At 57.6% G+C, this 11363-nt stretch overlaps 1 protein-coding gene across 1 annotated transcript; it reads left to right on the forward strand.

Annotated features, from left to right (window-relative positions):
* The first annotated feature begins 8836 nt into the window (after positions 1-8836).
* On the forward strand, positions 8837-11147 carry FOXA2 (forkhead box A2). The gene is made up of 2 exons (XM_042789668.1): positions 8837-8923; positions 9619-11147. Exons 1-2 carry the CDS (start codon positions 8837-8839, stop codon positions 10879-10881), a joined length of 1350 nt encoding a protein of 449 aa, XP_042645602.1. The 3' UTR covers positions 10882-11147.
* The last annotated feature ends 216 nt before the right edge of the window (positions 11148-11363 follow it).

Consider the following 11363-nt stretch of genomic DNA (forward strand, 5'->3'; position numbering starts at 1 on the left):
TGTACCTCCGGGTCTTTACTCTGGCACCAAAACAAAACGTACTCAGAAAACTGAGAAAAATAAACCCAGCTTGTGAATGCAGCTGATTGGAAGTTTTTCCATCAGAAATGCTGTCTGACCTGTGTAAAATCATTCCTCGGGCATGTGTTGATTTGGGCAATGTTTCCTCTGAAAAAAAAAAAAAAAAAAAAAAAAAGATCAGAGTGAGGAGGGGAGAAATGTTTGGAGAGAGCTGGAGCCACCACCTTCAGCGGAGCTTTTCCATCCCTGCTGCCGAACAGCTCTCCCTTGGAAATGCACTTTATTTAGCAGCCCGCTGCTTGGTACATGCTGCCGTCGCAGGGGGCAAACCAAGATATCTGCTGTGGACTTGACTAGGATGTTGGTCCTTGCTTTTACCAGAAGGGAGACACTGGCTCAGTTTTAGGGGGAAAGGGGGCTCGGCAGCATGGGGGAGCCAGGCCCTGGGACAGAGCCTGGCACTGCAGCTCTGTCAGCACGTCCAGCCTCAGCTCTGGGGCTACCTTTGCCTACAATGCCCAATTTCCCACCAGCCTCATTGCAGCCTTTTTTCAAGGCCAAGAGCAGGTGCTGAACGCTTGTCCTCCAGTTGAGGTAGGTTTTTTTCATTGGAAAGCTTTTTTTTTTTTTTTTTTTTGAGCAGAAAGAAAGGATTACTGAGCCAGATGGACGTTTGCTTGGCAAAAGTGAAGCCAATCATGCAGTCAAAGCTTTTCCGGATCCTAACAGCACAGGTCGAGATTAAATTTTTTGCCTGGAAATGAGTGGGGCGGAATTAAAATATTGCTGCAGGTGGCATCAACCTGTAGCTCTAGCGACGGGGATCGCTCGCCCATGGCAGAGGCGGGTGCCCCTGGCATGGGGTACCCATCCTGGGCTAAAAATACCACTGTATTCTGGCTGCACCGAGCTCAAGGTGGCAGGGATATGGATCTCCTGGTAGCCCCTGGGCTCATCCCACTGGGGTGGCACCAAGCCCTCACCCTGGGGCAAGCTCTGTGTCCCGCTCACACCCACGGCACAGAAATGGGCTTGTGCAGCTGAGCCCGAGCGGATTTATGGGGTGATCCTGGGCTGCTATTAGTGGTCAAGGAACCGCAGACTCCCAGACAGGGTTTGAGTCCCAGGCAAGCTCTTGTGTTTTTTTTCGGAGCAGAAATCTCCGCTCCGGCTGTTTTGCCGGCGGCTCTGCCAGGGACACCTCGTTCCCACGAGCGGCTGGCTCCGGATGGGGCACCCGGGGAGACGGGGTCCCCTGGGAACAGCGGGCCCCCCCCCGGCTCCCCCCTGAATCCCCCCCCAACAGCTGGGGTGGGTGACACAGAGGCGGAGGGGGGGTGATGCAGGGGCTCTGAGCAAAGCGTCCCGCCTCGCTCCCGGAGCTCGGAGGAGCCGTCGCGCTCGGAGAGCAGTTCGCCCTGCTATTTATACCCGCCGCGCGCGAGAGGAGCCTTTCAGTATAAATGAAGCTATTTTAAAGGTCTTGGCCAGGTATAACTGGTTTAAACAAGGCCGGTAATGACTCAGAGGGCTATAAATGTCCATCATAGCCCTCAGCGAAGCTGTCGGGGATTGATCTCCTCGGCAAACAGTCTCCCGTTGCGATGCGAAAGCTCGGGCAGCCTGTGCACGCTCCTGTCCTCACGCCCCAACACCAGCACCCCTTCAAATTCCCCTCATCCATGGGGGTTGCAGATGTGGCTCCTCCACAGTTCTCTTGGGGTCTGCATGGGTCTGGGCCCCACGGTCTCCCTGTCTCCATCCTCCAGCCTGAGGCTGTGCAGCTGCATCCCTGCTGCGGGCTGAGCATCGTGATGGGCTGGGGCACAACGGGATGGCCCGGTGGCTGGTTTGTCTGGTCACAGCTCCTCGGTTGGATGGGACGTGTTGCATCTTTTGTAACTGGGACCCCATTTAAGGAGGTGGGGATGATGCGCTGGCCCTTGGGCTGCCCGGGGTTGCTTTAGCCCACTCAGTAATGAAAGCCAGTGTTCCTCCTCCCTTGGTCCCTGTGGGAACTGAAGCACCTTCAGGCTATGCCAGGCTGGAAGGTTTCCAGCAGAAAGGGGTTTTGTTAGGAAATAACAGGGAGTTTTTAAAGCAGAGGGTTTGGGGAGGAGTCTCAATATTCAATTTTTCTGTTTGTTTTCTTATTGTAAAACCAAAGACATTTCAGTTTTCAGAAACTGATGATTAACATAAAAAATATTTCCCCCGAATGAAACCAAAACCTGAATACTTTGGTCAGCCAGGTAAAACTTCCCCTGCCTGCCAGGGCCTTTTGGGGACTGAGCTAACGAAAACGTCCATGGCAGGCCTTTCATGGAGGTGAGGAAGACTTTCTTCCTTTCTTTTTTTGAACTGGAAGGCCATCATGGCTGGGCATCTCCCTCAGCCACCTCTTTCTCCCTCTGCTATGTGAAAGGAGGGGAGCTGGAGCCACCCCGCACGCCCCAGGCACCGAGATGAAGCATTTTTTCAGGTTTTTCATACCGAGCCCTCTCCCCCAGACATCATTCCAGATGCCTGCGCATCTTGTTTACCCAGCAAAATGTGCTCGTGGAGAAAACCAGCGCCATGGCGTCACGTGGGCCACGGTAAACAGCCAGCAGATGCACTCTGTTTATTTTGCTTCAGAGCCTTTCCAGAAAGCACCGTTTTGCTGGTGGGCTCCTCTGAGGGGGGTTTTTTTGCCCATACCCACATCCTACACCGTGGTGGATGCCGCTGGCAGCAGCCCCGCCGGGGCTCAGCCACAGCTATGGTCCCACCAGCACCCATCACACTCTCTCTGGGTGCTGTGGACCAGCGAGGTCCCTACCTTGGGCTGTCGTTGCACCCGGGGGCCATTGGTAAATGCTCTCAGGTTTCCCAGTTGCCTCTCAGGAGCTTGTTGTCCCCATTGGTACTGAGGCTGACACTCAGTGAGCATCCTGCCAACACTGGTGAGCCGGGGGGACCTCCTCCATCCCTGAGGGGGATGGTAATGGGACTTTATTTCCCCCTACCTGTCATATTCTTCAGGCACTTCCAGGGTTTTATTTTACCTTGTGGTGCCAACCACTGATTCCAGCAACTCGTTACCTTCATTGGCATGTTGAATAATTACAGAGTGGGGAAGAACGCTAAAATAGCATCTGGAGGACTAAATACGCCAAAAATAGGGATGCCAGCCATGTCCCGACTGGCCGGATCCTTGGGTACACTTGAGGATGCAGTGAGTTTGTCTGCAATGGAGTCCCTGAGAACCTGGGACTGGGGGATGTCATTCCAGTATGAAAAAGATAGATCTCCTTTCAGGCTCTTGATCAGATATTAAAATTACAAAAATTTTGCATACTCCTGACTCTTCCTTTGTTAGACTTGTTAAAGCCTTGGAAAATATTTTCATGAATTAAGAAGCCCCATTAAATGTTGAATCTAATTAGGAGAGACTTGGCTGTAGAGTTCTTCAAATAGTTAAGTCAATATTATACGGTGTAATTGTGGTAATTCCCCGGCGGTGCCGCAGCTGACGACGGCCTGGTTTAGTGCGGAGGAACTCCACCGTTGGGGGAAAAACTCTCCCCACCATGGAATGTCACTTATTTCAATGGTTCCTATCTGAATCCTTGAACGAACAAAGGATGTTGTTTCCTGACATGCTCCGCAGAAATTGCGGGAGCTCTGGAGGCATCCTCAGGAGCCGGACCGTACCGATCCGGTCCTGGACGTGACCTTGGGCTCGGGCTGTGCTGGAGAGCCGGTATCTAGCTCTGCCACGGGACTGCCCGGAGGGCTTCGGTGAGGATGCTCAACATCTCTTGGGTGGATTTCCCTGCTTCAGAAGTGTGAATCATCACCATTCTCCAGCCGTCCGCTCTTCTTGTTTGAGTTGGGGTGCCCGGCTCCTGGCCCCGCAGACCCCTTGACCTCACAGATTGCTCCTTCCAGGGATCTTCAAGGAACAAACTGGGGATAAAGCCAGCGGCAGGGCGTGCGGTGGGCAGCGTGAGGCACAGAGGCAATGGCAGCCCCCCTGCCCCAGCTCCACCTTCACCCTTCCCTTGCTCCAGCTCAGACCCAACTTCTCTCTCCTCTTCCTCAAGCACCTCCACGCATCCATTCCTCCGTAATTTCCATGTCTTATCAGGGGAAGGCCTCAATAAATCCCGGAGGCAATTGCAGTGGCATCGTACAAGCACGCTAGGCCGTCTCCCTTCCTGGCAGGCTGGTTGCCTTTTGTCTCTAACAAGATCTGCAGCCGCATGGACTCCTTTTCCTTCTTGTTATTGAAATGCCTCTCTTCTTGAGGGCAACCACAGCTTCTATCTCACAGGAGAGCCCCTTCCTCAATTAAAGAAAAAAAAAAAAAAAGCAGCTCATGCATTTATTTTGAAACAGAAGTGCAATTGGGAGAGTTCATTATATTGAATTAATTATGATAATTATCAGTAGAAGGGAGATAATTACCCTGTTTGTTGTCAAGAACAAGGTAAGGGGTTCTTTCTTTTTTTTTTTTCCTTTTAAATTATTATTTTCTTTTGCACAGACCAGCCTGCCTATGCAGTGTGGGGTGGCACAGGGGAGCCCTCACCCTCTCCCATCTTAGGGCACGTTGGTTCATCGCCGCTCGGCCTCTGGCTCTGGCTCACCTGCTTGCTTGCCACCAGAGCCCAGCCATGGGTCCTGGCTCAGAAGCATCCTCGCTCCTTGCAGCAGCACCCTGGCCCTTACCCAAAATTGCCATCGCAACCTGGGCAGCTTCATGGGGCAAGTGCTTGGCCCCAGGAGCTCCGGGGAAGAGGAACTGGGACATGCTGGAAAAGCGCCCTGACTCCCAGCAGGGAGTGCCAGTCCCTGGCCCCCTGCCCCCGTGAAGGCAGAGGTGGGTCCTCCACTCCTGGCTCCTAAGGCAAATAAGAATGTAATTTAAAAATTAAATTTAAAATAAATATTAGTTAAATATTAAAGAGAAGAAATAATTTTTAAACGGCTGGCGTGTCTCTCAGTAACACAACCAGATATGTTTAAATAAGACGCATCTGCAAATTTTCAATTTTTATCATCCCAGACTTTAAAAAAAAATGTTTCTGAGATATATTTCACTGCTCCTTTTTCTACTCTCTTATGAAGTATTAATTTCAGCTGGTTTCCTCAGGCTAGTGGCATGGAAGGCTGCCCTTGTGCAAGAAGGAGGTGGCAGCGGGAGGACCCGGGTTATTTACGGGAGCGCAGATCCCCGTTGCTGCTGGGTTGGTCCCCACATCCAGCCACCTACCGCCACGCCGCCGCCTTCGCAGGCCCCCCCCCCCCCCCGTTCACAAATGCAAATGCTCGCGCAGCTTGGAAAGCGCACATCCCGCCCGGCGTTACGGAGACAAAGCCTTTGTCTGAGCCGGAGGGACGCGGTTGCTGCGGGATCACCCTCGGCACGGCATCCCCGAGATGCGAACGTCGAGCGATGCGCTGGGCACCGCCGGCCTTGAGATGCAGTGGCTGGGGGGGTGTGGATGAGGTGAGGTTCTCCTGGTGCGTGGAAGGTCCTTCATGTCCCGGTCAGGGCGAGAGGCTTGAATGGTGGGATGGATGGTGAAGGGTCACGAGAGCAGACCAAGAAGGCAAATTTGGATTTAAGTGTCGGGGATGGAGCAGCAAGAGTAGGAAGATCCTCTGTGGCTGAGGAGCAGCCTTGAGTGAACATTTTGGGTCAAAATCCAAGTGAATGGGACTCTCAGTAAAGCACCTCTCCTTTGCTGTTCCACAGCTTTCAGTCCATGCAAGAGTAGGAAGATCCTCTGTAGCTGAGGAGTGGCCTTGAATGAACATTTTGGGTCAAAATCCAAGTGAATGGGACTCTCTTGAAAGCAACCCTCCTTTGCTGCTCCATAGCTTCCAGTCCACGCGAGAGTAGGAACATCCTCTGGAGCTGAGAGGCTTCAAGTGATCATTTTGGGTCAAAATCCAAGTGAATGGGACTCTCATGAAAGCACTTCTCCTTTGCTGCCCCGCGGCTTCCAGTCCACGCGCAGCAGGGTGATGAGAGGTAGAAAAACTCTGTCTTTGGTGGCAAGAAAATTCAAAGTGCTGCTAACCTGAGGAGCTGTGTGAGCCCGAAGACTTGCAGAGCTCTGGGTGGTTGTGAGTCCCCGGCTTGTGCCGAGGTGCCAGATGTGCTTCGGAACACGTTAACATCTGGGCTGCTGCAGGACGAAGGCCTGGAGGTGGGTGAGTTTATATCGCAGAGGGAAATTCTTATTATGGCCTTCCTCCTCCTCCTCTGGAGCTCGCTGGGAACTTCCAGACCCAAAACCATGCGCTCACCTCCCGCACCTCGTGCGTTGAGGGATGAAACGATGCTAACACTGTAACCACACCTTGTCCTCAGCGAGGGCGGGCAGGATCGCGGCACCGATGATCTTCGTCATGTCCAGCAGCCACGTCGCTAATTTTACTGAATTCTCCCTCGTTTCTGAGACTTTCGATGGTGCTCCAAAGGAGCAAAAAGCTCCATGGGGATGCGTTTGGTCGGGAGAGTCTGGGCTCGGGTTGTGCTAAGTCAGATGCGGGGTGCACCTAAACCAGGAGCCCTTTTCGGGGGGGGGGATTATTCACGCTCGATTTGGGGTGAATCTAAAGCACCCGGTGCGGATAGGGTGTGTGGTGTGTGTGTCCCTCCGCGGGGAAGAGGTCTCTTGGGGAGATGAAGGGTCTTGAGATATTTGGAGTGAGACCCGCCCCCCCGCCCCGGGGGATGCACACCCCCACGGCAACCCCCCGGGGGTCCCCCCGGGGGTCCCCCCCCCGACCCCCCCCCCGGCCCTGCGGACCTACGGCAGGCGACAGGGGGCGCCCTGCCACCGCTTTTAGCCGGCGGGACGGGCCCCTCGCCGCGGGGGTACCCCCCCCTTTTCTCGCCGGGGGAAGACCGCCTCGGGTCATACCCCAAGCACCCCCCAAGTAATACGGGCGGAAAAGGGCTGGGGTGGGAGATAGGAGGGCTGCCACTGTCGCAGCGGCTATCGCGATAGGAGGGTGCCCTCCTGGAAGCGGGGGGGAGGGGGCGGCGGAGGGGGTTGTCTTTTCGTTTGGCGATGACTCCTAAGGGTGCTAGGTCTTGCGAGGGGGGGTTCAGGCTTCCTCCCAGAGCGGGAGCCCCGCGGTGAGCCGAGATCTCTGAGCTCTCTGTTGGCTTTGTGTTAATATTTAAAAACTATCGCCAGACTTTGCCGATCGATGCGGTTTTTTGGGCTGTTTTTTGTTGTTTTGTTTCCCGCCCCCCCCCCCCCCCCCCCTTTGGGAGCGATAAATAAATAAATAAACAAACAAACCAACCCAGCGGTTTCTGGTTGGGTTTTTTTTTGGTTTTTTTGGGGGTTTTTTTTGAGGGTGGGTAGATATAGGTGGGGATCTATGAAACAGGCAAAAACAAATCCCCAGGGCGCGGTGGAGGCGGCCGGGGCCGTACTTCGGAGCCGGGGGAGGCATGGCCCTAGCCCGTGGGTGGGTGTGTGGGGGGGTGGAACGGGAGGGGAGGTGGAGGGAAGCCCCTCGCTCCCTCCTGCCCGGGAAGGAGCCGCTCCCGGTCCCCCTCCGCCGGCTGGACCCCGCCGGGAACCGACGTGCCCGCAGCGCCAATGGGGCGGGCGGCGGAGCCGGGTGGGTTTTGGAAACGGGTGATTTTTTGTCGTCCGTCTGTCCGTCCTTCCTTCTTTCCCTCTTTCCCTACTCCACACCCCCCAACACCACCCCCCCACACCCCCCCACACACCCCCCCACTTCTCCTCCATCCTTTGGGGCGTTTCGGCAGCGGGAGAGGCGGCGCTGCCCCCGACGGCGCCCACCGGGACCCCGCACCGCCCGGCCCCGACGCCGGGGGAGCCCCCGGGCCCCCGACGGCGCTTCTCCCGCGCCGCCCGCCGCGTCCCCCCCCCGGTTCCCCCCTTCCCGTTCCTTCCCTGCCCTCCCTATTTGTTTTAGTTACGAATTTGTTGTAGGTACCTGAGCCCGGGGAAGAGCCAGAGCGGCGGTTGGCGGGCCCGCCGATGGGGCAGAGCCGCGGCACGGCCGGGCGGGCGCTGGCCTGAGCGCCGGCACCGGGGGGTCCGCCGGGCAGCCGCGGGGAGAAAAGGTGCGTGGGGCTGTGCTGGGAGCTGCCTCCCGTGGGGGGTGCTGAGGAGGGTGTGTGTGTTTGGAAAGCAACTCCCGGGGGGGGGGGGGGGGGGGCAGGGAGTCGGCTCCCGTCGGGGCTGCCCGGGGTGGGTGATGGAAATCGGTTCCCCACGGGATCCCCCTGCAAACGGGGGGGTGGGGGGGGGGGGGTCGTGCCGGCGCCCCGGGGTGCTGCCGGGCCCGCCGTGCTCGGTGGCGGGGTGCGGATAGGTGCGCGGGGGGCCGCGGAGGAGCCGCTCCCGCCTAGGTGTGAGCTGATTATTCAAATGGGCAGCCGAGGACCTGGGGATTGGAGGCTCGCCCGGCCGCTCCGTGCTATATCACTCGGGCACCCACGTCACTGCAGCACTTGTCCTCCTCTTCCTCCTCCTCCTCTTCTTCCTCCCTCCTCCCTCCTCCTCCTCCGGCTCCTCCATCGCCTCCGGGCGACTCTTCGCCGCGAAGCGCTGCGAAAACCCACCCAAGGAGCAGCAGCGAAAAAAAAACCACCCCAGCCCCAGCACCGCTCGATCCCCCCCCCCCCCTTCCTCCCTCCCTCCTCTTCCTCCTCCTCCAGAGGCTCCGACGGAGGGGAGGGAGGGCTGGGGACATTTTTTTTTTTTTTTTTTTTTTTTGGGGTTGCTCTCTGTCGTCGTTTGTTGTGGCTGTTAAATTTTAAACTGCCATGCACTCCACTTCCAGTATGCTGGGAGCGGTGAAAATGGAAGGCCATGAGCACACGGACTGGAGCAACTACTACGGGGAGCCCGAGGTAAGGAAGGGAGCCGGGGCTCCGCCGCCCCCCACCCCCGGCCCGGCCCGCCCCGCTCCCCGCCGGGGTCCCCCCCCCGCCGGCCCGGCCCCGGGACGAGATTAACTTTGGCATCAAATACCGAGCCCGGGCGCTGCCTGCTGCGGGCAGGGGCGTGGGGGCAGCGCGGGTGGGGGGGCTCGGGGGGGCGCGGGGCAGTGGGGTGCTGCCGGGCGGCGGTTCGCTATTTTTTACTTCCCCCCCCCTCTCCACTCCCCCATTAAAATGTATTTTTTCTCTCTCCGAGGAGGGACGTCCCTGCCCCTTCCTCCAACTCCCCTTTCCAGGACAGATCAGCCGATCCTGCTGCTATCCCGTCTCTCTTTTTTTTTTTTTTTTTTTTTTTTAATATATCTATATATATCTATATATATTTGTTTTTCATTAACGAGAAAAACAACACACACCCCCCCCACCCCCCACCCCCGCTCCGGGATTTAACCCTTCCCGCCCCGCGGGGCACGGAGCCCGGAGCTGCAGAGCCTCTCGCCGGCAGCGATCCGGGCTGGGCTGGGGGTGTCCCCCCACCGCTCCCCGCTCGCCGGGCTGCCCTTGTCCCCGACGGGGCTACTCACCTGCCTCCTCTCCACCCGCCCCCCCCCCCCCCCCCCCCCCCCCCCCCCAATCTCCCTCCTCTCTCTCGCTTGCCCCCGCAGAGCTATTCCTCGGTGAGCAACATGAACGCGGGGCTGGGCATGAACAGCATGAACACGTACATGACCATGTCGGCCATGAGCACCACGGCCAACATGACGGCTGCCACCTCCATGAACATGTCCTACGCCAACACGGGCATGAGCCCCTCGCTCACCGGCATGTCCCCGGGTGCAGGGGCCATGCCCGGCATGGGCTCGGCCGGCGTGGCGGGAATGGGTGCCCACCTGAGCCCCAGCATGAGCCCCATGGGGGGCCAAGCAAGCTCCATGAACGCCCTGGCCCCCTACACCAACATGAACTCCATGAGCCCCATCTATGGGCAATCCAACCTCAACCGCTCGCGGGACCCCAAGACCTACCGGCGGAGCTACACGCACGCCAAGCCGCCCTACTCCTACATCTCCCTCATCACCATGGCCATCCAGCAGTCGCCCAACAAGATGCTGACGCTGAGCGAGATCTACCAGTGGATCATGGACCTCTTCCCCTTCTACCGCCAGAACCAGCAGCGCTGGCAAAACAGCATCCGCCACTCGCTCTCCTTCAACGACTGCTTCCTCAAGGTGCCCCGCTCCCCCGACAAGCCGGGCAAAGGCTCCTTCTGGACCCTGCACCCCGATTCGGGCAACATGTTTGAGAACGGCTGCTACCTGCGCCGCCAGAAGCGCTTCAAGTGCGAGAAGCAACTGGCCGCCAAGGACAGCGGCGGGGCAGGTGGCGGGGCAGGCGGCGGGGGCAAGAAGGGGCCCGGGCAGCCCCCCAGCCAACCCCTGGGGGAAGGCAGCTCCTCGGGGGGCTCCGAGGGCTCAGCCGGCGCCGAGTCCCCGGCCAGCGCCTCGCCGTGCCAGGACCACAAGCGTGCCCTGGCTGACTTGAAGGGCACGCCGGGGTTGAGCCCCGGGGAACCGGCGGCCTCGCCGGCCCAGCACCTCCTGGCCCCCCCGCACGCCGGCCTGCCCCACGACGCCCACCTCAAGCCCGAGCACCACTACGCCTTCAACCACCCCTTCTCTATCAACAACCTGATGTCCTCCTCCGAGCAGCAGCACCACCACCCTCACCACCACCACCATCACCACCACAAAATGGACCTGAAGGCCTATGAGCAGGTGATGCACTACTCGGGCTACGCCTCGCCCATGCCCGGTAGCCTGGCCATGGGGGCCGTAACGAACAAAAACGGCTTAGAGTCCTCCCCTTTAGCTGGAGAGACTTCTTACTACCAAGGTGTGTATTCCCGGCCCATCATGAACTCCTCTTAAAAGGGGCGAGGGGAAAACCTCCCCTGGCGAGGGGGAACAGCCCCCTGTACCCCCGCACAGCCCCCCTAGCAGAGCGATGGACTATGAACGCTGTTGAGCACGGTACATATACATATATATATATATATATTTTTTTTTTTTAATTTTTTTTTTCCACTGGCTCCAGATGTTTGCATCCATTTGGGAAACACCAGCCGTGTGTCTCGCAAGCATCTCGGCCCACGCCAAGGGCAGGCGTGTTGGTCATCTCCCCCTCCCCGGCCCAAAGCCACCCATGCCCAGGGGGGGCTGCGATTCCCTTAATTTGCCTTGTGGGGTGGTTTGTTTTGATGGGGAGGGGTGGGTTGGGGACGAGGGGATGGGGAGAGGGGGGGTTTATGTTTGGCTTATTTTTTTTTTTTTCGTTGTCGTCATTGCAAGGAGGTATAAATATATCTATTTTTTTGTGTGGAAGTGACGGGGAAAAAAAAAAAAAACAACAC

This window comes from Tyto alba, unplaced genomic scaffold (assembly GCF_018691265.1).
Source record: "Tyto alba isolate M040663 unplaced genomic scaffold, T.alba_DEE_v4.0 Super-Scaffold_16, whole genome shotgun sequence".
In the NCBI taxonomy this organism is placed as follows: Eukaryota; Metazoa; Chordata; class Aves; order Strigiformes; family Tytonidae; genus Tyto; species Tyto alba.

Excerpts from the sequence above, each read along its gene's own strand:
- FOXA2 (XM_042789668.1), top strand. The coding sequence starts at position 8,837 with ATGCACTCCACTTCCAGTATGCTGGGAGCGGTGAAAATGGAAGGCCAT. Across the intron at positions 8,924-9,618 it reads ACTACTACGGGGAGCCCGAG|AGCTATTCCTCGGTGAGCAA; the intron begins GTAAGGAAGGGA and ends TTGCCCCCGCAG.